General features: G+C 45.2%; 2 protein-coding genes across 6 annotated transcripts in view; one reads left to right on the forward strand and one right to left on the reverse strand.

Annotated features, from left to right (window-relative positions):
- The window catches only part of PPP1R7 (protein phosphatase 1 regulatory subunit 7), a 63,206-nt gene extending 59,038 nt beyond the window's left edge, over positions 1-4,168 (reverse strand). The window contains exon 1 of the mRNA XM_056564743.1: positions 4,099-4,168. Coding sequence (XP_056420718.1) covers positions 4,099-4,153 — 55 coding nt within the window. The 5' untranslated portion in view covers positions 4,154-4,168. The remainder of the gene's footprint in view (positions 1-4,098) is intronic.
- PASK (PAS domain containing serine/threonine kinase) overlaps positions 4,022-24,504 on the forward strand; it is a 50,761-nt gene continuing 30,278 nt past the window's right edge. Inside the window, exons 1-7 of one of the 5 annotated variants that reach the window (XM_056564737.1) lie at positions 4,022-4,158; positions 12,780-12,944; positions 14,958-15,118; positions 16,477-16,644; positions 17,839-17,967; positions 18,127-18,261; positions 21,526-21,768. In XM_056564737.1, coding sequence (XP_056420712.1) covers positions 12,797-12,944; positions 14,958-15,118; positions 16,477-16,644; positions 17,839-17,967; positions 18,127-18,261; positions 21,526-21,768 — 984 coding nt within the window. In that variant the 5' untranslated portion in view covers positions 4,022-4,158; positions 12,780-12,796. Of the gene's footprint in view, positions 4,169-4,292; positions 4,430-9,505; positions 9,568-12,779; positions 12,945-14,957; positions 15,119-16,476; positions 16,645-17,838; positions 17,968-18,126; positions 18,262-21,525; positions 21,769-24,504 lie in introns of those variants that run through there. The other 4 variants (XM_056564739.1, XM_056564740.1, XM_056564741.1 and 1 more) reach the window with 4 other exon arrangements.

Consider the following 24,504-nt stretch of genomic DNA (forward strand, 5'->3'; position numbering starts at 1 on the left):
TAATGGTATAAAAACTGATCAAAATACGCTTTTTTGGAATTTTTTTGCGCGTACGCCATTGACCGTGCGGTTTAGTTAATGATATATTTTTATAGTTCGGACATTTTACGCACGTGGCGATACCACATATGTTTATTTTTATTTACACAGTTTTATTTTTTTTTATGGGAAAAGGGGGGTGATTCAAACTTTTATTAGGGAAGGGGTTAAATGACCTTTATTAACACTTTTTTTTAACTTTTTTTTGCAGTGTTATAGTTATAACACTGCACACACTGATCTCTCATGCTGATCACTGGCGTGTATTAACACGCCTGTGATCAGCGTTATCGGCGCTTGACTGCTCCTGCCTGGATCTCAGGCACGGAGCATTCATTTGTCGATCGGACACCGAGGAGGCAGGTAAGGGCCCTCCCAGTGTCCTGCAAGCTGTTCGGGACGCCGCGATTTCACAGCGGCGGTCCCGAACAGCCCGACTGACTAGCCGTGATACTTTCACTTTCGTTTAGAAGCGGCGGTCAGCTTTGACTGCCGCTTCTAAAGGGTTAATACCGCACATTGCCGCGATCGGCGATGTGTGGTATTAGCCGCGGGTCCCGGCCGTTGATGAGCGCCGGGACCGACGAGATGTGATGCGGGGTCGCAGCGCGACCCCGCATCATATCGCGGGGGCCAGCACAGGACATAAATATACGTCCTGCGTCGTTAAAGGGTTAAATAGGAGTTCTACCTGCCGGGGGTAATATCTATCTGGGGCCTGTACACCTATTGGGAACCCCTACCTGATCATCAGGTAGGTCTCCCCAGTAGGTAGACAGGCCCCCAAATAGATATCACCCCCATCAGTTTTGGGGATCATATCTATCTGGGGGCCTGTCTACATACTGGGGAGCCCTACCTGATGAGGGTCATATCTATCTGTGAGCCTGTCTGGGGGCATGATGGGGGCATTATATGTGAGGGGGGCATGATGGGGGCATTATATGTGAGGGGCTCATGCGGCCCAGCCTCACCCAGCCGCTATCTCCAGTGGCCCCCAGATAATTTGAGTTTGAGACCCCTGCTCTATGTAGAGAATGCCCCATTGTCTTGGTTCCCGGCCTAGGTATAAAAAGATTACTAGAATGATCTCTGTACTGTCTATTCATATATTTGTACACTTTGATCAAATCTGCCTTAAGGCGTCTTTACTCCAAACTAAATAACTAAAGAGATACAACCTACATGACGAGAAAGGTAAAAAAGGGCATTACTGGTGCTGGCAGGTTTGTCAACAAACAGTTCTGAAAGTGTAACTCAGGCAGCTGATATCTATTTAGATCTCAAGGCAACTTCATAGCCCATGATGACAGCAATCAGGATACAGATTTGCATGGGACTTCTGGTAAATATATATTCGGATCGTTGTATTCTCAAGGAAGTATTTGGCTACAAAGTTGCCAGGAGAGTTAAATGAGTACTCCGAGATAGAGAAACGTATCCCCTATACTAAGGATCGGGGATAAGTGTCAGATCGCGGGGGATCCCCCTGCGATCTGCCGTACAGGGTCCTGGCTCTCCTCTAAATAGAGCGTGTGTTACGCCGAGCGCTCCGGGTCCCCGCTCCTCCCCGGAGCGCTCGCCACATCCTCGCTACTGCAGCGCCCCGGTCGGATCCACTGACCGGGTGCGCTGCGATACCGCCTCCAGCCGGGATGCGATTCGCGATGCGGGTGGCGCCCGCTCGCGATGCGCACCCCGGCTCCCGTACCTGACTCGCTCTCCGTCGGTCCTGTCCCGGCGCGCGCGGCCCCGCTCCCTAGGGCGCGCGCGTGCCGGGTCTCTGCGATTTAAAGGGCCACTGCGCCGCCGATTGGCGCAGTTGGTCTAATTAGTGTGTTCACCTGTGCACTCCCTATGTATACCTTACTTCCCCTGCACTCCCTTGCCGGATCTTGTTGCCATCGTGCCAGTGAAAGCGTTCCCTTGTGTGTTCCTAGCCTGTGTTCCAGACCTCCTGCCGTTGCCCCTGACTACGATCCTTGCTGCCTGCCCCGACCTTCTGCTACGTCCGACCTTGCTCTTGTCTACTCCCTTGTACCGCGCCTATCTTCAGCAGTCAGAGAGGTTGAGCCGTTGCTAGTGGATACGACCTGGTTACTACCGCCGCTGCAAGACCATCCCGCTTTGCGGCGGGCTCTGGTGAAAACCAGTAGTAACTTAGAACCGGTCCACTAGCACGGTCCACGCCAATCCCTCTCTGGCACAGAGGATCCACCTCCTGCCAGCCGAATCATGACAGCGTGTTGACCATTGCAATGGCTGACCTGCCTGGAGATTCCTGGCTCTCCCATAAAGATTCATTGAGGGTGTGTGTCAGCCATCGCTTCATGCGGTGGTCAACACACCCCATTCAGGAGGAGAGCCAGGGCCTATACAGGAGATTGTGGGGAGTAGTGGTCGCACCCCTGTACAGTGTCCATTTTAGGACTTCATCAGTCCTCAGCCGTAACTCCGTCCTCCCTCAGGCCAATCTCTGTCAGTCGCAACTCCCTCCTCCTTCCTTTATCATCCTAAATCTCTCATCCGAAACTCTGTCATCCCTCAGACAAAAAACGTTCCTGCCGTGTAGCAGAGCCGAGTCAGTGTCAGCTCTCTGCTATACGGGTTCTGCTGTACACGCTATTCAATGTTGGCTCTGCTATACAGATTCTGTAGCACATGTAGTGTCTGTAGTATACACATGCAAGTTTCACAGTTTCGACTCTGCTATACATGCTGTGCAGCGTCGGCTCTGCTATGCAGTCAGAAGTTGCGTCTGAGAGAGAATTGTCTGAGGCATGACGGCGTTTTGGATGAGGGAGGAGGGAGCTGTGGCTGAAGGATGACGGCGATTGGTGTGAGGGAGGTGGGCCGTTTCACCTGACGGAGGACGGAGTTGCAGCTGACGACGATTGGTCCGAGGGAGGGGACTCCGTTTCACCTGACAGAGGACAGTTACGGCTGACGACTGACGATGTCCTAAAATGGACACCGTACCCCTGCAATCTGACAGTTATGCCCCATCCTTAGCATAGGTAATACGTTTTTCTATCCTGGAGATCTCCTTTAAAGGTGTAGTCCAGCAAGAAACTTCTCTTTATAATCTGGTCAAGGAGGGGGTTTGTAAATAAAGAATGCTCTCGCATCTTCCTCACTCCCCCGCTGCTGCTGGTATAATGGAGGGCCTCTCTTTGCTGTCCACCAGTTTTGAGTTTAGTGACATGATGTCACACGCCCGCTAACCAATCAATAGGGGAAGAACTCCAAGGTGTAGACGGGATAAAGGGCACTGGACAACCAGGTAACTAGACCAAACGTTTATTCACCCATAATGCGACGCGTTTCACAGCACAGCTGCCTCATCAGGCATCTAACCAATCAATGGCCACTGTGCTGTCCTCCCTCAGCCGCTGATTACCTGAGCAGGCGTGTGACATCACATCCCCGAACCTGGGATTGACAGACAGTAAGAAGCAAGAAAGGTAGGGGACTTTTTTAAAAATTATATTTTTGTTGTTGCTGGAATAACACCTTAAACCAGTAATGCAGGGCTCAAGTCCTACAGGAACGCGTGGGAACTGAGTTCCTGTACTTTTTCCATAGCAGGAACACTAGTCCCATTGACAAAAATCCTGCAGGACCACCCGTTGAGTTGAAATCTGGGTTGAGTTCCCACACTTTTTTTCCCCAGGACTTGACCCTTGCAATATCGGTAATTATCGCTTTAACCTTGTAAAATAGGGCTATTCTAGCTATATTATCTTCCGCTCTTAACATTTACCTCCTACCCACTGAAAAACTATGGGAAAAACACAAAGTGGTAATAAATCACTAAATGTATTTGATAAGATAGGATCCCATAGTGACCGTCTATGATCTCCCCCTCCACTCCTCAGCAGACAGGGACAGTCTATGTAAACAAATCTACTCTGCGCGTCCCTAGCAACCGCTTGCCCGCTCTTTTCTGGTAGGCTGAAGGCGTGGCCCCTCCGCCTGGCAACGTTTTCTGCTCGCCGATTGGTCAGTACGTCTAGCGGTCATAAGTCGTCGCGTTCTGATTGGATGACGTCTTTAAACCTGTTAGTCCCGCCTGTTCCGCTGAACTGTACGCTGTCCATGGGAAGGATGACATAAGAGGTATGATCGTGTGAGTAATACTGTGCGCGGCGGGGGGGCAGGGAGACCTGAGCGCTGTATAACGGGGTGGGCAACCGGGCGTGCGCTGCTGCATGTCCTGACCCTGTGCTGGCCCTCTACATAACGCTGTCCGTCACGCACGGTCACTGGCTGCCTGCCTCTTTGTATGCGGTGATGTGGTGTCGTATGAGCTCTGCTTCCATTGTACAGCGGCGGTAAAGAACTTGTAGCTTTCCAGCTGTACTGGAACTACAATGCCCAGCATGCACTGGTAGGATATGCTGGGAGTAGTAATTCCCTATTAAAAAATGATTTAAGCATTTTTTCCCCATATGTCTTAAAACTACAACTCCCAGCATATCTGGCTTGATGGGAGTTGTAGTTATGCAATCACTCAAGAGCTACAGGTAGGAGAACATTATGCTATAGCAGTGGTCTTCACCCTGCGGACCTCCAGATGTTGCAAAACTACAACTCCCAGCATATCTGGCTTGATGGGAGTTGTAGTTATGCAATCACTCAAGAGCTACAGGTAGGAGAACATTATGCTATAGCAGTGGTCTTCACCCTGTGGACCTCCAGATGTTGCAAAACTACAACTCCCAGCATATCTGGCTTGATGGGAGTTGTAGTCATGCAATCACTCAAGAGCTACAGGTAGGAGAACATTATGCTATAGCAGTGGTCTTCAAACTGCGGACCTCCAGATGTTGCAAAACTACAACTCCAAGCATATCTGGCTTGATGGGAGTTGTAGTTATGCAATCACTCGAGCTACAGGTAGAACATTATGCTATAGCATCGGTCTCCAAACTGTGGACCTCCCAGATGTTGCAAAACTACAACTCCCAGCATGCCTGGACAGCCAAGCAGGATCGGGCATGTTGGATTTATATAGGTCATTTGGTCAATGTCTTTTGCAAGGATTTCTCACACTCATCATTGGCGCGCAACTTAGTGTAAATTCCGCCAGCGTGTTGCACCAAATTTATCATTTTGCCAACTTCAATTGAATACGTTTAGTGGTTCTAAAAAAAAATCCAATAAAACCAGTCACAAAAATGAAATTTGTGCTTATGATTTGTGCTTCCCCGTAATTATATATTTTACAAAAACTTTTGTAACTGTATAAACCCTGCACTTTTTGTAGGTGATGGATATGTGCCCCAAAAATGTTTGGCCTGTTATTCTGTTTGGTGGAGGGGTGTCTTTTGGTGAGGCTTTTCTGTATACTACTGTTGTTTCCTTTTTGTAGCTTTTCTTAGGTGTGATTGTACAGTGAAACCTCTGCAAAAAGAAACCTTTCTGAGAAGACCATATGCATTAAAAATCCCACTTTTTAACGCAATTTTGGGTGGTCTCCTCAGAGAAGGTTGTCTGTATTGCATACAGATGTGTGAATTCAATAAGTAAAGAAAGAGTGACACTTTCCAAAGTTTTTTTTATTTATTCGTTTATTTAACGTGCATACAAATATCCTCCAATACCCTTGCAGGTGAGGACACAAGTGTGTATTAAGGATCCAAAGGATAGGGGATAAGATGTCTGATCGCGGGGGTCCCGCCGCTGGGGACCACCACAATACAGCATGCGGCATCCACCTGTTTCTGCTCCGGAAGCCCTGGAGGGTCTGGGTCCCGACCACCGGAACGGAAGTCCCTGACGTCACGACTCCGCCCCCGTGTGACGTCACGCCCCGTCCCCTTAATGCAAGTCTATGGGAGGGGGCGTGACGGCCGTCACACCCCCTCCCATAGACTTGCATTGAGGGGACGCGGCGTGACGTCACGGACTTCCGTTCCGGTGTCTGACCCCCGCGATCAGACATCTTATCCCCTATCCTTTGGATAGGAGATAAGATGTCTAGGGGTGGAGTACCCCTTTAAGGTTGACAGCTGTTTTGCACTAGCTAGTGCTTCTACAGACCCCCAGAACACACTGCCGTCCTTACCTGCCTGAAACATGGCAAAAAATTCCGAGGGTAGCCTTCGGCCTTGTTCACATGGCAGAATTTCCAGTGCAGAATCCGGCACAGAGATTCCGATGCAGCAGAGTCCCGTTGAATTCAATGGGATTCTACAGTTCTGTGCACACGGCGGAATTTCCGTGCCAGATGTTTCCGGCACGGAAATTCCATTTTCCGTGTCTGCATCTATGAGACGGCGCATTCCTGTGCGGTCTTAAAGCCGGCATATTATGGCAGCGCCCCGCAGTTTGCAGAATTTCCGTGCGGACATTTTGCCATGAACATAGCCTAAGATTTCTGTCACGTATTTAACCGGCGTCCTGCATTTTCCGAATGCTCTGAATAACAGATATTTCGCACCTACTCCACCATGTTAGAAATATACTCTGAATAAAAATAAGCGCTACAGTTCACCGTTAAAAGGGAGCACATGCACGCATTTTTTGTTCAGGGCTGTGCAGTTTTTTGTACTTCCGACTCCGACTCCTCTGTATTAATATGCAAATGTATTTATAAACACTTACAGTTGAATCCAAGAAGCTGTTAAATCAAGTTCTTCTAAGCTCTTCTAGCAGAGAGAGGTAGTTGGGCAGAAGCTGCTGCCTTCTCCTTTTTGTGTGCTGATCTGCTGCTGAAGATAGGGCAGTGGGAGGATCCAGAAAGGGGCATTTATTATAAAACATGATTTCCTTAGTAGAATCCCATAGTCATGTTTAAAGTTTAAGCAAACAATCGAAGTTTACAAGTTTTTATAGCCTTAGCTGAATGACAGCAGTTTTTCCAATGGTTTTACAGCTTCAGTCTTGAACTATTGACCCTCCATTCCATTCACTTATACAGGTGTCTCTAGTCCTGCAAAAAACATATATTTACTTAACCCCTTATCAGTGAGAGGCTAGGTTACCCAAGGGTTCCCTGTAACAGCAGAACACAACACTATGGAAAGTATAAGTATTGCCGCTCCTAATTGTGCGATGTGTGCCTTATAGTGAAGCACATGAAAAGCTTCTTCACGGTCACTTAATGTGTTCGTTTTGCGGTTACGTTAGGCACAGCATGCATTGGTCTTTATTCTTACAGTAGAGAAGTCATTGATTATAACTTTTAGTGAATTGGGAAACTTGCTTTTTTTTTTTTTTTTATTTCAATCTAAATTTAGTAGGAGTTGGAGTTGGTGCATTGTTAGCTGACTCCGACTCCAGGTACCCAAAATTTAGTCCAACTCCGACTCCTCGACTCCACAGCACTGGTTTTGTTCAGTATTGTACCCCAAAATGTATGCAGAAAAATTAGGTGTGAACCCGGCCTTAAACTGATGCTGAAATGGCATTATCACTTTAAATAAAGAAATACTTATGTAAGGCTAAGTTTCCAAACAGGGTTTTTTTTCAGTTTTTTTTTTTAAAACCGCTGCTGCAGTTTTTGAGCCAAAGCCTGAAGTGTATTCAAAAGTAATGGGAAATATAAAGGGGGGGGGGGTGACTTATGCTTCTCCTTCCTGCTGGATCCACTTCTGGCTTTAGCTCAAAAACTGCAGTAGTAGAATTTCCCCCCCCCCCCCCCAAAAAAAAAACCCAGAAAAGAACCTAGCCTAACAAATTTTTCTTAATATTTTCCTCTTATTGCGAATAGCAGTCCTGTAAAAACTCTCAATGCATTAATAGATGTTGGTAAGATCAGTCAACACCCGGCTGACACACAGAGCGCGGTGACAGCTGTGCTCACGCGTGACAGGGCGCTGCTTTCTTACATTCTGCATCACACTTGGCTCTGCACATTGGTTGTGTGGGAAGACGCACGACAGGCTAATGCTTCACCTTCTGTCTCCAGAAATGCTGATCATTTATCAGTATAGACTGGTCCTGCTCTATTATTGCTGATCCACATAAGTGCAGGAAAGATTACACACCTCAAGAAAATCTGTCTCCCAAAGATTAGACTTTACAATTAGAGATGAGCGAACTTACAGTAAATTCGATTCGTCACAAACTTCTCAGCTCGGCAGTTGATGACTTATCCTGCGTAAATTAGTTCAGCTTTCAGGTGCTTCGGTGGGTTGGAAAAGGTGGATACAGTCCTAGGAAAGAGTCTCCAGCCCACCGGAGCACCTAAAAGCTGAACTAATTTACGCAGGATAAGTCATCAACTGCCGAGCCGAGAAGTTCGTGACAAATCAAATTTACAGTAAGTTCGCTCTTCTCTATTTACAATTCACTTAATATGCATGTGGTCACATTATGGATTTGTGCTGAACAGAAATGGGATGATCCATAAACCTGCAGATGCAACAATTTGGTTCAGAAATCCGTCAAGATGGGCCAATCCCGAAAGATAAGAAGCAGTGTTCAAGTCTCTGAGCCACAGTGAGCCAACAGATCGGGAAAACGGGGCATTGAAGAATTTTGTTTATTGGGTACTCTACCACAAATAAGAGTTTAAAAGACTGCCTCCTGGATTCGACTTGAAATTGATGCCTTGTGACCAGGTGTGAATTCTGGGGGAGGGGGAGATTTAGCAACCGTTTTGTGTAATTTGTGCGCAAATGTTTTTGCATCTCTTAATTATTCAAAATTTTTGCTGCCAAAAGTGACTGGATGTGCATACAATTGTAATGAATTTGTTGTGCAAGAGATTTGCATAACAAGACAGAAACACAGCGCAAACCCACCAAAAATTTGCAAATCTACACCACCCCAAGCAGATCTTTAAAAAAAAAAGGCTTGCTCATAAATTTTTTGTCTCTTGGCCTTCTTTTTAGTGAACTTGCACAAAATGTACCATACATTGTGCAAACTCCCCCCCCCCCCCCCTCTGTCTCTGCTCCTGAGAATCTTCCAAACAGGCGGACCGCAGCAAACATGCAGGGTCCGATGCACAGACACGACAGATATAAGCATAAGTCATCAGAAAATATCTGTCCAGCATCTATTCATATGTGTGTCATGCGAAGGGGGGTCTAAGAGCGCTTATGGCCATTAGGATCAGACATGGGAGTCAAAAAGTGTCTTAATTGTTGTGCATGCCAGGGAGTGAGTGTCCGGGGGTCATTGGCCTCCAGCATAGCACCTCTCATTTTCAAATGAATATTTTTCTGAAGAGAAAAAAGTGATAAAGTAAAATCCGATATGCTTCAATTCATGCCAGTTCATAAATGATATACATGGAGGCTTTATAAATAAGTACCTAGTGGTGTATTGTAGGGATGTCCCTGATACCATGTCCGATACCTGGTGCTGCTCCGCTCCCATCCTCCCGTCCGCATCATAATGTTCCATGGAGAAGCGTGTGACACACACGTCAGTCCACCTCCTCCTCTGCGCCCAGCGTAACGCTACGGAGGAAGCAGAGTGACGTATATGTCACATGCTCCTCCATAGGACGCCATGATGCGGACGGGAGAAGGGGGCAGTGGAGCGGCAGCACCCGACAGAGGACAGCCACAGGTGAGCTGTCTGCAAGGAGAGGGGCTGCTACTAACGTCTATAGGGGGGGCTGCTGTCTAAACGGGGGGCGCAGCTGTGGAGTCGGACAAAATTTTGGGTACCTGGAGTCGGCAAACAATGCACCGACTCCGACTCCTGCTACATTTAGATTGGAATAAAAAAAAAAAAAAAAAAGCAAGTTTAAATGTCCCAATTCACAAAAAGTTATAATTAATGACTTCTCTACTGTAAGAATAAAGACCAATGCATGCAGTGCCTCATGTAACCGCAAAACGAACACGTAAAGTGACCGTGAAGAAGCTTTTCATGTGCTTTTACTATATGGCACACACCGCACAATTAGGAGCGGCAATACTTATACTTTCCATAGTGTTGTGTTCTGCTGTTACAGGGAACCCATGGGTAACCCAGCCTCTCACTGATAAGGGATTAAGGAAATATGTTTTTTGCAGGACTAGAGACACTTGTATAAGTGAAGGGAATGGAGGGTCAATAGTTCAAGACTGAAGCTGTAAACCATTGGAAAAACTGCTGCCATTCAGCTAAGGCTATAAAAACTTTTAAACTCGATTGTTAGCTTAAAGGGGTACTCCACCCCTAGACATCACGAGGGGCGGAGCCATGACGTTACGATGCTCCGGCCCCTGTATCGCCCGTCATTACGCACAGAGCGAACTCGCTTTGTGCAGTAATGATAGCGCGGTGCCACAGCAGCGGGACCCCGGCGATCTGACATCTTATCCCCTATCCTTTGGAAAGGTGATAAGATGTCAGATCGCCGGGATCCCGCTGCTGGGGACCCCTGGGATCACCGCTGCGGCACCGCGCGCTCTTTACTGCACAGAGCAAGTTCACTCTGTGCGTAATGATGGGCGATACAGGGGCCGGAGCATGGTTCCATCACGGCTCCTCCCCTGATGATGTCACGGCCCGCCCTCTCAATACAAGTCTATGGGAAGGGGCGTGGGGGTCGTCACGCCCCCTGCCATAGACTTGCATTAAGGGGGCGGGCCGTGATATCACAAGGGGCGGAGCCATGGCATCACGCTGCTCCGTCCCCTGTATCGCCCATCATTACGCACAGAGCGAACTCGCTCTGTGTAGTAATGAAAGCGCGGTGCCGCAGCGGCGATCCCGGGGGTCCCCAGCAGCGGGACCCCGGCGATCTGACATCTTATATCCTTTGGATAGGGGATAAGATGTCTAGGGGCAGAGTACCCCTTTAAACTTGACTATGGGATTCTACTAGGGAAATCATGTTTTATAATAAAGGCCCCTTCCTGGATCCTCTCACTGCCCTATCTTCAGCAGCAGATCAGCACACAAACTGTTCAATACAGTAGACTGTTGGCTTCCCAATGACATGGTAATGACATGTATGTTACCTTTCTTTCCTTCAAGGAATGTATAAAATACATTCACATATTAATACAGAGGAGTCGGAGTCGGGGAGTCGGAGTTGGATTTATAAGTACAGAAAACTCTGGAGTCGGAACATTTATCTACCGACTCCACAGCCCTGCCTGCTGCTGCTGTCTAAACAGGGGGCCCTGCTGCTATTTAAATGGGGGCACACTGTCTACAAGGGGGGAGGGGCTGCTACTAATGATTGCTGGGGAGCTGCTGCTAATGTCTGTAAGGGGATACTACCTACTATAATAGACAATCTTACAGCAGAGTCAATTTATAGGTAGATAGTGCATGTGACCCGGTTTATACCGCTGCTCACCATGTGGTCATCGGTCTCGACGCCAATGCAAATTCCCTGTTCTGTCCAATGGAGAAGAGAGAAATCTTGGCTCATACTACAGTAGCCGCCTACATTATACACAACAAGGAACCACATATCATACGGTAAGCAGCGCCAGAAACCGGGTCACCCTGGTGTCAGATTCCCTTTTAAAATCAAAGTACTTGTACTTGGTATCAGCAAGTACTAGAATTAAAGTATCGGTACTCGTACTTAAAAAATGGTATCGGAACATCCCTAGTGTATTGTTTTTGTATTTTTTGGTAAGGTTAGGTTTTAATAATGTGAGCTTTACATGTGTGCAGCAATCCCGTACATAAACTGACATGTTACACAATAACCACAAAAAGAAAATGTAAGAAAACTGCTTACATAGTTGGTGTCTGAGAGGAGGCAGGGTGTCTTAGGCACCTGAGGCACACTTTGTATAGGGGGTCTGAAAAGCAGGTGGCCCTTCTAAATACCTAAAAGAAGACATGGAATAGAGGAATCATGGCAGGAATATGAATAAGGAAGGCATTAGATATATAAACTGTGAAATGTTTATAGAAAACTGAGGGTTATTAAAGTTGTTATCCAGAATTATAGAAGTGATGGACTATAATTGGGATCAGCTCTTTAGAGAGGCCTCCGATGTTGCATCCTTGCAAAGTACTGCAGCATTGTCCAATTTAAAGAAGATATCTAGTGGTAAGAAATGTATCCCCTATCCGCAGGAATCGCCATCGCGGAGGGTTCAACCGCTAGGACCACCATCCCCGCCCCGTGCGCGATCATCCGTAGTAGGCCCCGCCTCCGCTCCAGCTCTACTACACTAGAGCGAGTTTCGTACCCAGAACACCAGCTGGTGGAAACACGCCCCCTCCATTCATCTCTATGGGAGAGGCGGAGACACGCAAACGCTGTGTCTCTGCCTCTCCCATAGAGATGAATGGAGGGAAACACACATGTATACGGTTCCATACGGGAAACTGTATACGGTTTTTACTTTGCACATGCGCACCCAAGACCCCTCCCATTAAAAATGGACAACATTTTCAAAAAAATTTTTTTTTTTTTTTTTTTTTATAAAAACGGACGGAACTTTATTCACTTTTAAAAACAGTATAGGGTGTAAAAACGCATACGGTTTACTTTTTTCCCATACTGTTCCATCCGTTTTTTTTGCCATACAGTTTTCTTTAGAAAAAAACGGATTGAAAACAGTAAGGCAAAAACGTGATATGAACCCAGCCTAATATGGAAGGCCATCAATTTTATACGTATGGATAATCCCTTTAAGAATATGACAACAATACTATAAATCACGTTATTAGGTGATTATATCAGAATAAATTCCATATCATTAGAGGACTTTGCGGATTTCATTGCTGTGTGAGCGTCATAATTGATTATCTTTTCTTATAATATAATGTGTTTTATTGCTTATTTTTACTCCTAACATTTACATTTTTCTGTCTAGGGGCATTATTTAAAAAAATGGCGGCCTCAGTGATACCACAATCTCCTAGTTCTCCACTGCATAGTGTTTCTCTGCTGAGCAAGTCCTTTCCCCAGCTGCCCAGCCCACGAAGAAGAAGACATGGTGGGAGAGCTAGAAGCCACTGGAATACAGCCAGTCTGACAGGTATTCTCACCACTCTTCTTAAAGTGTAACTTTTATTTGGAAAAACTTTTGGCATGTTGTTTAGACATGTTATAAGTCTAGATCGTACCAGATCTCCGCTCTGAATCGCCAGTTATGGCCAGTAAATTGCATGGCAGAGCATTTCACTGCTTGGCCGGTCACTCCTTATGTGAGTCTATGTCACGGTTTCCCAAACAGGGTGACTCTAACTGTGGCAAAACTACAACTCCCGGCATGCCCGGACAGCCTTTGGCTGTCCGGGCATGCCGGGAGTTGTAGTTTTGCCACAGCTGGAGGCACCCTGGTTGGGAAACACTGGTCTATGAGAATGAGTGACAGCTGGGGATTGTGGCACACGCTTTACAACGCTGTAACGCACGCTTGGTCTCGGAACTGGAAATCTCCCTTTATGTTGGTCGTCTGAAGTTTGGATAAGGTTCGCTGGTAAAGCCAAGCTGTAAGGTATAATGAAATACATTTCTAACATGCAAATTTTGTCCTATTCCTGTGACACTACTTGTATTGAGCTGCTGGTACTGTAGACAATATAGAGATACTGTGCTGGATGTGACCAAGTATACATTCATAAAGCCCTGAGGTTTAACAGGGAATAGCACTAAGATTTTGTTAGCAATTATATAAGCTCGAGCTAGACTAAATGGATGTTTTTATTTTTTTAAATTTTTTTTAACCCCTTAACGACACAGGACATATATTTATGTCCTGCGCCGGCTCCCACGATATGCCACGGGGTTACGCGGTGACCCCGCGTCATATCGCGGCGGTCCCGGCGGCCATCAACGGCCGGGACCCACGGCTAATACAGGACATCACCGATCGTGGTGATGCCCTGTATTAACCCTTCAGACGCAGCGATCAAAGCTGACCGCCGCGTCTGAAGCGAAAGTGAAACTATCCCGGCTGCTCAGTCGGGCTGTTCGGGACCGCCGTGGTGAAATTGCGGCGTCACGAACAGCTTACAGGACACCGGGAAGGACCCTATCTGCCTCCTCGGTGGCCAATCGGCAAATGACTGCTCCGTGCCTGAGATCCAGGCAGGAGCAGTCAAGCGCCGATAACACTGATCACAGGCAAGTTAATAAATGCCAATGATCTGTGTTAAAGATCAGTGTGTGCAGTGTTATAGGTCCCTATGGGAGCTATAACACTGCAAAAAAAAAGTAAAAAAAAAAAAAGTGTTAATAAAGATCATTTAACCCCTTCCCTAATAAAAGTTTGAATCACCCCCCTTTTCCCATTAAAAAAATAAAACAGTGTAAATAAAAATAAACATGTGGTATCGCCGCATGCGTAAATGTCCTAACTATAAAAATATATCGTTAATTAAACCGCACGGTCAATGGCGTACGCGCAAAAAAATTCCAAAGTCCAAAAAAGCGTATTTTGGATCACTTTTTATACAATTAAAAAAATGAATAAAAAGTGCTCAAAAAGTCAGATCAAAACAAAAATGGTACCGATAAAAACTTCAGATCACGGCGCAAAAAATTAGCCCTCATACCGCCCTGTACGTGGAAAAATAAAAAAGTTATAGGGGTCAGAAGAGGACATTTTTAAACGTATACATTTTCCTGCATGTAGTTATGATTTTTTCCAGAAGTGCGACAAAATCAAACCTATATAAGTAGGGTATCATTTTAACCGTATGGACCTACAGAATAATAAGGTGTCATTTTTACCGAAATATGCACTGCGTAGAAATGGAAGCCCCCAAATTTACAAAATTGCGTTTTTTCTTCAATTTTGTCGCACAATGATTTTTTTTCCCGTTTCACCATGGATTTTTGGGTAAAATGACTAATGTTACTGCAAAGTAGAATTGGTGACGCAAAAAATAATCCATAATATGGATTTTTAGGTCGAAAATTGAAAGGGTTATGATTTTTAAAAGGTAAGGTAGAAAAAGACGAAAATGCAAAAACTGAAAAACCCTGCGTCCTTAAGGGGTTAAACCTTACTAAATGTGCTACGGTGTTATATATTTTTCCCTAGGGGAGGACTGGAGCTCTTACAGCCTCTCTTCAGCAGCTAGCAACAACCTGCTACATTCACCCAGCGGTCTACCTACCCCAGATGACACCATTCACTCTTTACCATCATATGCACGGAGCTCAAGCAGAGCTGTACTGACTGTGAACACCTCAACCACACAGGTATGAACACATATATACATAGAAAGGGGATTTACACACAACAACTCGGACAACTGACTTTACTTTGGAAACAAGTAACCGCTATGATTCTCAATTGAACTTACCCGTAACTCCACATCAGTCGGGGAACTAGAGCTCTCTGATTAAACAAGGATTAGGAAAGGCTTTGACGAGGATTGTGTGTGTCAGTGTGGGAATTTAGAAAAAAATAAAAAATTAGCTTATTTCCCAGGATTCTAGATCTAGAGATTCCAGACTTATTTCCCAGGAACTGTAACACAGCATTTCGGGATAAAAACATGCACCATTGTCCTAAAACCTTCTCTTTAAAACTTTTAAAACTAAATAAACTTTTAGTCACTTTACACAAAATAGTCTTCATTAAACATTTCCTTTAATTTTGTTGCTGTAGTTGCCTGTGATTTCAGGTGGGTCCCATAAAGGATTTGCATCCACATCTATTCGGCCAGATATTGGGTTTTTCAAAATTGTCAAATTTTTTATTTAACTGTAATTCTGCATAAAACCTAAGGGATAATTCGGATAAACAGTATGGGGGAGATTCCTCAAGACCTGTGCTGAGGAAAAGACGACCAGTTGACTATAGCAAGTTTGTTTAGCAAAAAGTGAAAAAAATTTAAGATTAAAATCAAGAATTGCCAAAATTGCAGAAAAAAAGATGTAGATTTTATTTTTAGGCCATATCGCCCAGCCCACACGCATGTTCGCGTGTTTCTAACTTTTGCCAATGGTATTTCAGTCCTCTAGGCTATATATGTGTATAGACAATAATAGGGAATTATTCACCTATAAGTAACTAGATAATATTGGGAACCAAGATAAAAAATAAATAGTTATAGTTCTAGGAGGTATATAGGTAAATTACCATAAATAGATGCAAAGTATACATTTATTAATAAAAGATAGTGAACCAGGTGATGCAGTCACAGGGCCCTTGTGACTCGCCCCCAGTGTATACAAATATATACATTTATATAATAAAACAATGCCTAAAATATAATAAGTCTGAGAATGCTGCTTATCATAGATATAGTTTGTTAGAGGTAGGCTGGGGTCTGTAGTCTTCCCAGATGTAGTGTTTCTATCTTTTAAGGTATTTGTTGCAATTATGTTCCTGCCTTACAGAAGAATAAAGAGAAAGTTTTAATTGACCATTTCGTTACAAGACAGATTGGTCCCTTTTGCATTTTGGGAAATAAAAAATATATTGCCTGGACTGCTGTTTTAAGCATTTATTTATAAATTGGCATTGCTAGGTGAATTTACTAGAGCTATGAATGTCTCCTTTTTGTTCATTTATCTTCATATTTATTCTCTCCTCTGATTTTTTTCATTAGATTTTGATGGCAAATGATAAAGCCTGCAGAATGTTTGGGTACAGTAGCCTTGAGTTAATCGGTATGAGTCTGTCCATCTTGATCCCCGCCTCCAGCCACAGAATTTCGGAGACTCTGGAAGAGGAATTGATAGAGGCTGGTGGGATTTCTAGGGTACCTGGAGAAGTGGTGAGTGATAAGAAGAATTGCCTGTTATAGAAAAATAATAAAAAAGAATTAAGATAATACAGGGGAGCCCTCTCTTCTAGACCCTCCACTATTAGGGTATGTTTGTTACAGAATTACCCAATTAACTTAAATAGATACCGTATATACTCGAGTATAAGCCGACCCGAATATAAGCCAAGGCCCCTAATTTCACCCCAAAAACCCAGTAAAAATTATTGACTCGACTATAAGCCTAGAGTGGGAAATACATCATCCCCCCCCCATGTCATCATCCAGACCACCGTCATCATCCCCCCCCCCCCCCCTTTTCATCATCACCACCAGTCAATCCCTTCACCAGTGGTCTTCAACCTGCGGACCTCCAGATGTTGCAAAACTACAACTCCCAGCTTGGAGTTGTAGTTTTGAAACCTCTGGAGGTCCGCAGGTTGAAGACCACTGCGGCCTTCGTCATCATCCAAACCCCCGTCATCATCACCTGCAAATGAACGTCCCTGTGCGTCGTCGTCAAGGCAATGTCACTAGTCCGGGGCAGGCCCGGAGCGTGGAGAAAAGGGCCCCCCCCCCCCCCCTGGTGAAAATGGACAGCCGGAAATGACTAACCCTCCCCACCGGACGGTCCCTGTAGCACAGATGGTCCGAACCAGCTCACCTTTCCTTCCCACCGAGGGGAGGTGAGTAGAATACTAAGGGAGGGGGGTCTGGATGATGACGAAGGCCGCAATGGTCTTCAACCTGCAGACCTCCAGAGGTTTCAAAACTACAACTCCCAGCATGCCCCCGACAGCATGCTGGGAGTTGTAGTTTTGCAACATCTGGAGGTCCGCAGGTTGAAAACCACTGAGAAGGGATTGACAGGCGAATAGTTCACTCGAGTATAAGCCGAGGGGGGCGTTTTCAGCATGAAAAATCATGCTGAAAAACTTGACTTATACTCGAGTATATACGGTAAGTCAAAATCTGCAACATTTTATCCTTAGCCCCTTAGCTATAGATGGGAGCTGCTACATAGAGCGTCTCTCGCCATGGAGAAAGTGGCGCATCCGTATAAATCCGTAAACACCACTGTAGTGTGGACACTTTTTGGGAGGAATTTCATGCCCTCCTAAAGAATTTTTAACTCTGCCTTATTATAATGATTGTTATTTAAAAGTACTAATTATTTTTCTTGTCTCTGCACATTTTTCCCCTTAGGTTGAAGCAGTGCGGAATGGGGGAGAGGTGATTGTGTTATGCCTCTGGGTACGCAGAGCGAAGAACCAATGTTTGCTGTTTCTGGATACTGTACAGATCATCACAACTGTTCTGTCTTTTCAGCAGGATGTGAGTTTCTCTGAATTACTAAAACATCTACACTACATTTTAAATAGTAGTGATTATCGGGAATGATCATTGCTCACCATTTGCACAATTTGTAATAAAGTATAAGTATGGATATTGCATTTTCCATGATCCTTTTTGTGTGTTTTTTTTTTTTTTTAGGGTAGGATTGTGTCCTGTGATCCATCTTGTGCACAGTTATATGGCTTTATGGATCCAGAGGAGCTTTTGGGTCAACATATTACAGACTTAATGCCAACAATTCATATCCCGCATCATAGAAAAGAGATGTCACAGGTAATACATAGCACTTGCCAACCTTCAATAAGAGCCATAGAGACATAGCAGAGTATATTAAAAAAAAAAAGAAAAAAAAAAAAAAGGGTGGGTGGTGTACTCTGAAAGGGGGGCATGGTTCAGACAGAGGGAATGTGGCTTGAAATGAAATGTCACCATGCGCCAGAATTTGGTTCTAACATTCTAGCAAAGTTTAAGCCAGCTAATATTGTAAACTTTTTTGATTACCAAAATGTATTAACCAATATAAAGAACTGTGATAAATCTGATGCATTCTTACACAGTCTGACCTACGTTTATCCAGTCTAAGAATTAGTTTTAGTAAATCTGCCCCATTTGAAGGGGTTGTCTGGGCAGAGCGTTCTTTACATATATTCTCCAAGAGGGGGGTGATTAAAAAAAACTACACACACTTACCTACCTGACACAGCGCTGCTGTCATGGAGTTCTGGTACCTGCTGATCTTTTCTACAGCGCACAGCAAAATGTCTCAATGAACGCTCCAGATGCGGGGGATCTGTGTCAGTCACACAGCGTATCAGGTGCTGAAGTAAAAGAGGAGTGGTGGATCAAAGGCAGTATGGACCCAGCTGTCACTGACTCCAGACAAAAGTGTATTTTAGCACCATAAATGCACATATTAAGCAGCCAAAGGTATGGGTGCATTACACAACTAAACAGCTTTTACATACCGGCCATAGTTTTAGGAGGTAATTCTTAGCGACAGTCACGCTTTAACATAGAAATGAGCAGATTGGCAATGTTTTGTATAATGTATAATTATCTTTGGAAATTAGTATGACATATTAAGGTGGGTGTCGTACTTATGGAACATTGATGTGATCTTATCAATAAGCAGAATTGACTGTAAATATGTATAACATACAGGTTGTCATAGGGGCTAGATATATTTTCAGCCAAAAATCTTCCATAAAGAAATATCATAATTATATCAAGCAGTGTTAAAGGGGTACTGTCATTTAGAAAAACTTTAACATGTTGCCCGGGCCTCAAAAGTTTTGATTACCTTTATTGATATCGAATGATCAGGTGGGATTTGTACATGGCCGTCAAACTATAGACGGTACCCCTAGATTTCTGGATCTTATACATGTCTTGGAGACTGGTCGAATTGGTCCATTGGGGTTACCTATCACAGGTCCTATTGAAGTTTGGGCTACAGGGGGCTTACGGGAAAGCAGTTATGGCTCTTTATTCAGAACCATCGGCAGTGGTGTACAATGCAGGGGTTTTATCCAGAAACTTCAGAATTTATAATGGTACAAGGCAAGGATGCCCCCTTTCACCATTGATTTTTGTTTTGGCCATTGAACCTCTAGCACAGTATATTAGAAGCTCATCTGCCAAAACTGGGGTGAAAATAGGAACTAAGGACCATAGAATTGGCCTTTTTGTCGATGACATCATTTTGAGTTTGACAAACCCAGAAGAGTCGTTGTTGAACCTTACAGAAATCCTTAAAGAATTCAGTAAAATGTCCTATTATAAAATAAACGCTTCAAAATCCCTGATCCTAAATATAGGTATCCCAGAAGATATTAAACTTAGGCTCCAGAGAATTTACCCTTATACTTGATCAGATGGGCAAATACCTTACCTAGGAATAATCTTAACCAGTCCCTTATCAAACATAGTGGGGGACATTTACTAATCTAGTCTATTCTGGGTATGCTTATAGACCAGCGTATGTGGTAGTCTCCTGTCTATTGTGCTCCTAATTTATCAAAGGTCTCACAGCCCTTGATAGATTCTGTGCTCAGACTTCAGGGTCTACAGCTTAAACTGCATTTAGACTCCAATATGGTCTGACATTTCAGTGTATTTTGGGCAGATGCGACTTGTCGCACAAAAGTCGCACTTGATAAATTCAGCACCAATGCATTTTCCAATGCATTTCCGTCTAAAATAGACTTGCATGCATCAGGTTCTAAAAATCCTCTACAGCAAAAGTCGCAGAAAAGTCGCACATATTTAGACTGCGACTTTCTGTGAGACAAATTTAGACAGGAAAAACCAGTCTAAATCCTTTGATAAATCTCCCGAGTGTCTATTAATTATTCTGTCTTAGCTGCTAGTTTATCAAGGGATATTTTAAATTACTAAAAATTTTAAACTCAGGATCAGTACAGGATAAGTAATGTAATGTATGTACACAGTGACCTCACCAGCAGAATAGTGAGTGCAGCTCTGGAGTATAATACAAGATATAACTCAGGATCAGTACAGGATAAGTAATGTAATGTATGTACACCGTGACCTCACCAGCAGAATAGTGAGTACAGCTCTGGAGTATAATGCAAGATATAACTCAGGATCAGTACAGGATAAGTAATGTAATGTATGTACACCGTGACCCCACCAGCAGAATAGTTACTGCAGCTCTGGAGTATAATACAGGATACAACTCAGGATTCCAAAACGTATGTACGGTTCTATCCGTTTGCATCCGTTTTTGCCAACGGTTTTGTTATTTTGTTGGAATTAGTTTTCCAGCAATTTAATAAAGTTACTATTGTTCTATTGAATTTCCAAAGGATGTGGGAGTGGGTTGTCTGGGATGAATTCTAGAAAGATCTGCGCATGTGTCAACTCCAAAAACGGATTAGAAAAACCGTCTGCAACCGTATTCTGAAATTCTGTGTACGGTTCTCATAGATAACAATGTTAAAGGAACCACATACGGTTCACATGCGGTTATCCAACCGGAGGCAAAAACGTGGTCGACAGCGTTTTTGCCTACGGTTGAAAAATCGGCAAAACCGTATCCGAGGCAAAACGGATGCAACCGTACACAATTTGGAATACGGTTTACAATGCATTCTCTATGCATACGGTTTCGGATACGGTCGGATACGTTTTTTTTTGCGGAAAACCATATACGGTTACCATATTTGAAAAACGTTGTGTGAACCCAGCCTAAGTATGTTTCTTTGTGAAGTAATCTTAACCTGCAGTATCGCATACAACCAGACCTATTCTACCTTGGTGAAAAGTGACTGCACAGTAGTCAATCTGGGTTTTAGTACAGATGTCAGGGGACAATGTGATCTGCAGATCCACAGTGGTAGGTGTTGAGATTATAGTCTACTGGTAAATATCTAATCTGTTAAACCCTAATTCTAAAGTATTTATGAGTCCTCACAATACAGCAGAACACTCATCCTCCAGTTTTACTGATGATTTTGTTAAATAGGTAAAACATGCTAATCTATATGTATGACAGGGAGTGTTGTATTGTTTCAGAGCATTCAGCAACAACGTGTAGTCGGAGTGACACGTAATGGAGCCACTTTTCCTCTGAGTCTGACTTTAATAAATGATTTTCCTGATGAAGTGTCTCCAGTGGAAGAATACTATGCCAGCCTCAGCGTCCTCTCTTCTATCAGCGGTCTGATTACTATTTCTCCCGATGGAAACATCCAGGGAATCAATGGAACATTTTCACGATCCCTTTTTGGATATGACAGGACACAGCTCCTGGGAAAGGTAGGAATTGTAAAGGGGCTGAACGCAGCCAACAAGTTTAGTGCTACTATCTAGGTATTAGCATGTCTGTCCTGAGCCCTGTGTGAATTGTGGATTCTTCCTGTGAGGTTCTGCTGAAAAAGTGCCCGTCAGCTGAACTATTGAATGGTTTGGAAAGTATATACTTGTAGAAAAATCAAGGTCTAAGCAGTGACCAAGTTCTGCTAGAAACGTTGTTTATTAAAGTTTCAAGGGGTATACTGGACGGGTTTTGGTAAACACCTTACCTTCCGCAGCTGTCAGCTATAAGACTTTAAAGGGGTATTCTGGGGTTAACTAACTTTTAACTATCCTGCCCATTATGAATAATTATGCTAGTTTTACATTTACTTGCTATACTGCCCTGCCGTAGATCATCTTCTTTTTCTTCATTATATGGTCCCCCCAGGTCTAGCGTTTCCCTTCAGGTCCTGATGACGTTCGTCTCTCAATCCTTTGCGGCTCGAGGTGGCAGCTGGTATACAGGGGCTTGGCTATTTCTTGGTCGCTCTTCATTGGGGACACCTATACTTATGGGTATTGCCACTAGGCACTGACACTAGGAAAAAAGTCGGCTCCTCCCTGGCAGGATATACCAGCCCACTGAAAGTGAGGTAATCAGTTTTATCTAGTGTCAGTAGGAGGCAAGACACAGGTCTGGGAGCTCTCTAGACCTGGTCTTTTTTATAATTTTCTAGTAAGGGATGTTTAGTTAGGTTCTTATCCCCTTTTTGTTTTCCTTTTTCAGGTGGGGATTCAGGAGCATGGTGCTACCTGTTCCCCCATATGCAACAAAGGGGCACGGAACATAACAGTATGGGCCGTCAACCCCTTATCGCCAACAGCCAGCGCCTGGAGGTTGTACCCTGGGTCCAGGTCCCCCACTTGCCCCTGCTTGCCCTGCTATCTTAGCCTGGTATGATGCAGCGTGGCCATAAGCTGGTTGAAGACTTCAGAGTCAGTATAAGAAGATGGAGCCGTGGGTCAGCGTGTACTACAACCCCTCCCTCCCTCTTGCTCATCCACGGGTCCCCTTGCTCATCCATGTGCCCGGCTCCTCAGCCTCCATTACACGTGGCTGTGCTGGGGTGTACCCCTTATGGCCTCTGGCGTTATTCTGGAGGGGATAGTCCAGTGAACCTTCCCTCCCCCCTCTTCGGGCCACGCATTTCTAACCCACATGTATTGCAGCCAGGCACAGAGCCTTGGCCACGTTATCTTCACTACTGGCCGAAGACTCTATGCTGCTTCCCCAGTTTCAGTCTCTGGGGCAGCCGTTCTCCAGTCCTGCGTGGCTGCCGCTTACCACCTTGTGCGGCCAGGCACAGTGTCCTCGCCGTGTTATTTCTTAGGCTGACTGGAGACCTACAGCTGCAGGCAGCGGGTCTCCGGTCCCACGCGGCTCTCTGCCTTTTCAATGCGGGCGCACCAGCCCGCTTACTCCTATCTGCTGCGGCCAGGCGCAATGTCCTGGCCGCATTGACATAGACTGACCGGGAACAGCAGGTCTCCGGTCCCACGTGGCTGAGTTTCAGCTAGCTTCCCAGCCCCCTTCAGGTGGGGTGCCGCATCTTACCACAAGTCTTCAAGCCACCAGCCCCCCCCCCCCCCCCCCCCCCGTGCTTCTCCAAGTCCGAGGCTGGCTTCTGGGACGGTGTTCTTCTAGCTCGCCCTCCTTCTCGGTGGGCTGCGCTGTCTGTAAAAGTAAAAAAAAAAATTATTATAATTTGGTGGTGTTTGGCGCCCTCTTGTGGCCATCAATTGTATTGCGCCCTGGATTTTTCATTGCTTCTTGAGCTTCCCCTTTTGGCAACCAAGCGCTATTACTGCCTTGGCCTGACACCTCTCTGTTTAATATCTGCAGGGTCCCTTTTTTAGGGACAGAATCGGGGGCCGCTTTATTCCTTCAGTCACCCTGTACGGTGACCTGCTTTAGACTATTTACATTGTGAGTTCAGGTATGCCCCTGGCATATCTATTTTCTGCAGGGTTCTCACTCAACATATGCGCACCGACGTGGCGGGTTACTGCCAAGTATTTCTCGATCACTTGGAAACTGTCAGGGATATATTCAATGTCTACCACTGAGTGCCATGCCATGTCATGCCCGTCGTGCCCACGGCCGTATTTTAGTCCCTCCCTACCAAGGCAAGACACTGGTCGGGTGCCCTTGCAAGACTTTTTTTTTTTTTTTGCAATGCTGGCGGACTCTAAGGACATGACGTGTACTACAATATGATCCCCTCCTCTACAGGCTGCCACATCCGCAGCTAGGGCTCTGGATCCTCCCAGCTAGTGCGAGGTCTCTGTGGAAATGTCCCTGTGTGGGCATGAATTGGTCCTGATGTTGATATGGCGGACAGTAGTCTGGCCTGTCACTCATCTCAGCTGCCGCATCCGCGGCTGCCACTCCGGTACCCCACTGCTGATGCAAGGTTTCCAACAGAGTGACCCGTTGTCTACTATGGACCCATACCAGTAAGCCAGACAGTGGTCTGTGTGGTTTCCTCCACCGCCTGCCATTCATCACACAGCTGATGTATCTGCGGCTGGAGTTCCGGTACCCCACTGCTGTGCATGGTGTCAGTAAGCCAGACAGTGGTCTGCGTGGTCTCCTCAGCTGCCTGTCACTCATCACTCAGCTGATGTATCTGAGGCTGGAGTTCAAGTACTGCACTGCTGTGCGAGGTGTAGGAAACGTGTCCCAGCATGTCCTAT

This window comes from Hyla sarda, chromosome 3 (genome assembly GCF_029499605.1).
Source record: "Hyla sarda isolate aHylSar1 chromosome 3, aHylSar1.hap1, whole genome shotgun sequence".
Classification (NCBI taxonomy): domain Eukaryota; kingdom Metazoa; phylum Chordata; class Amphibia; order Anura; family Hylidae; genus Hyla; species Hyla sarda.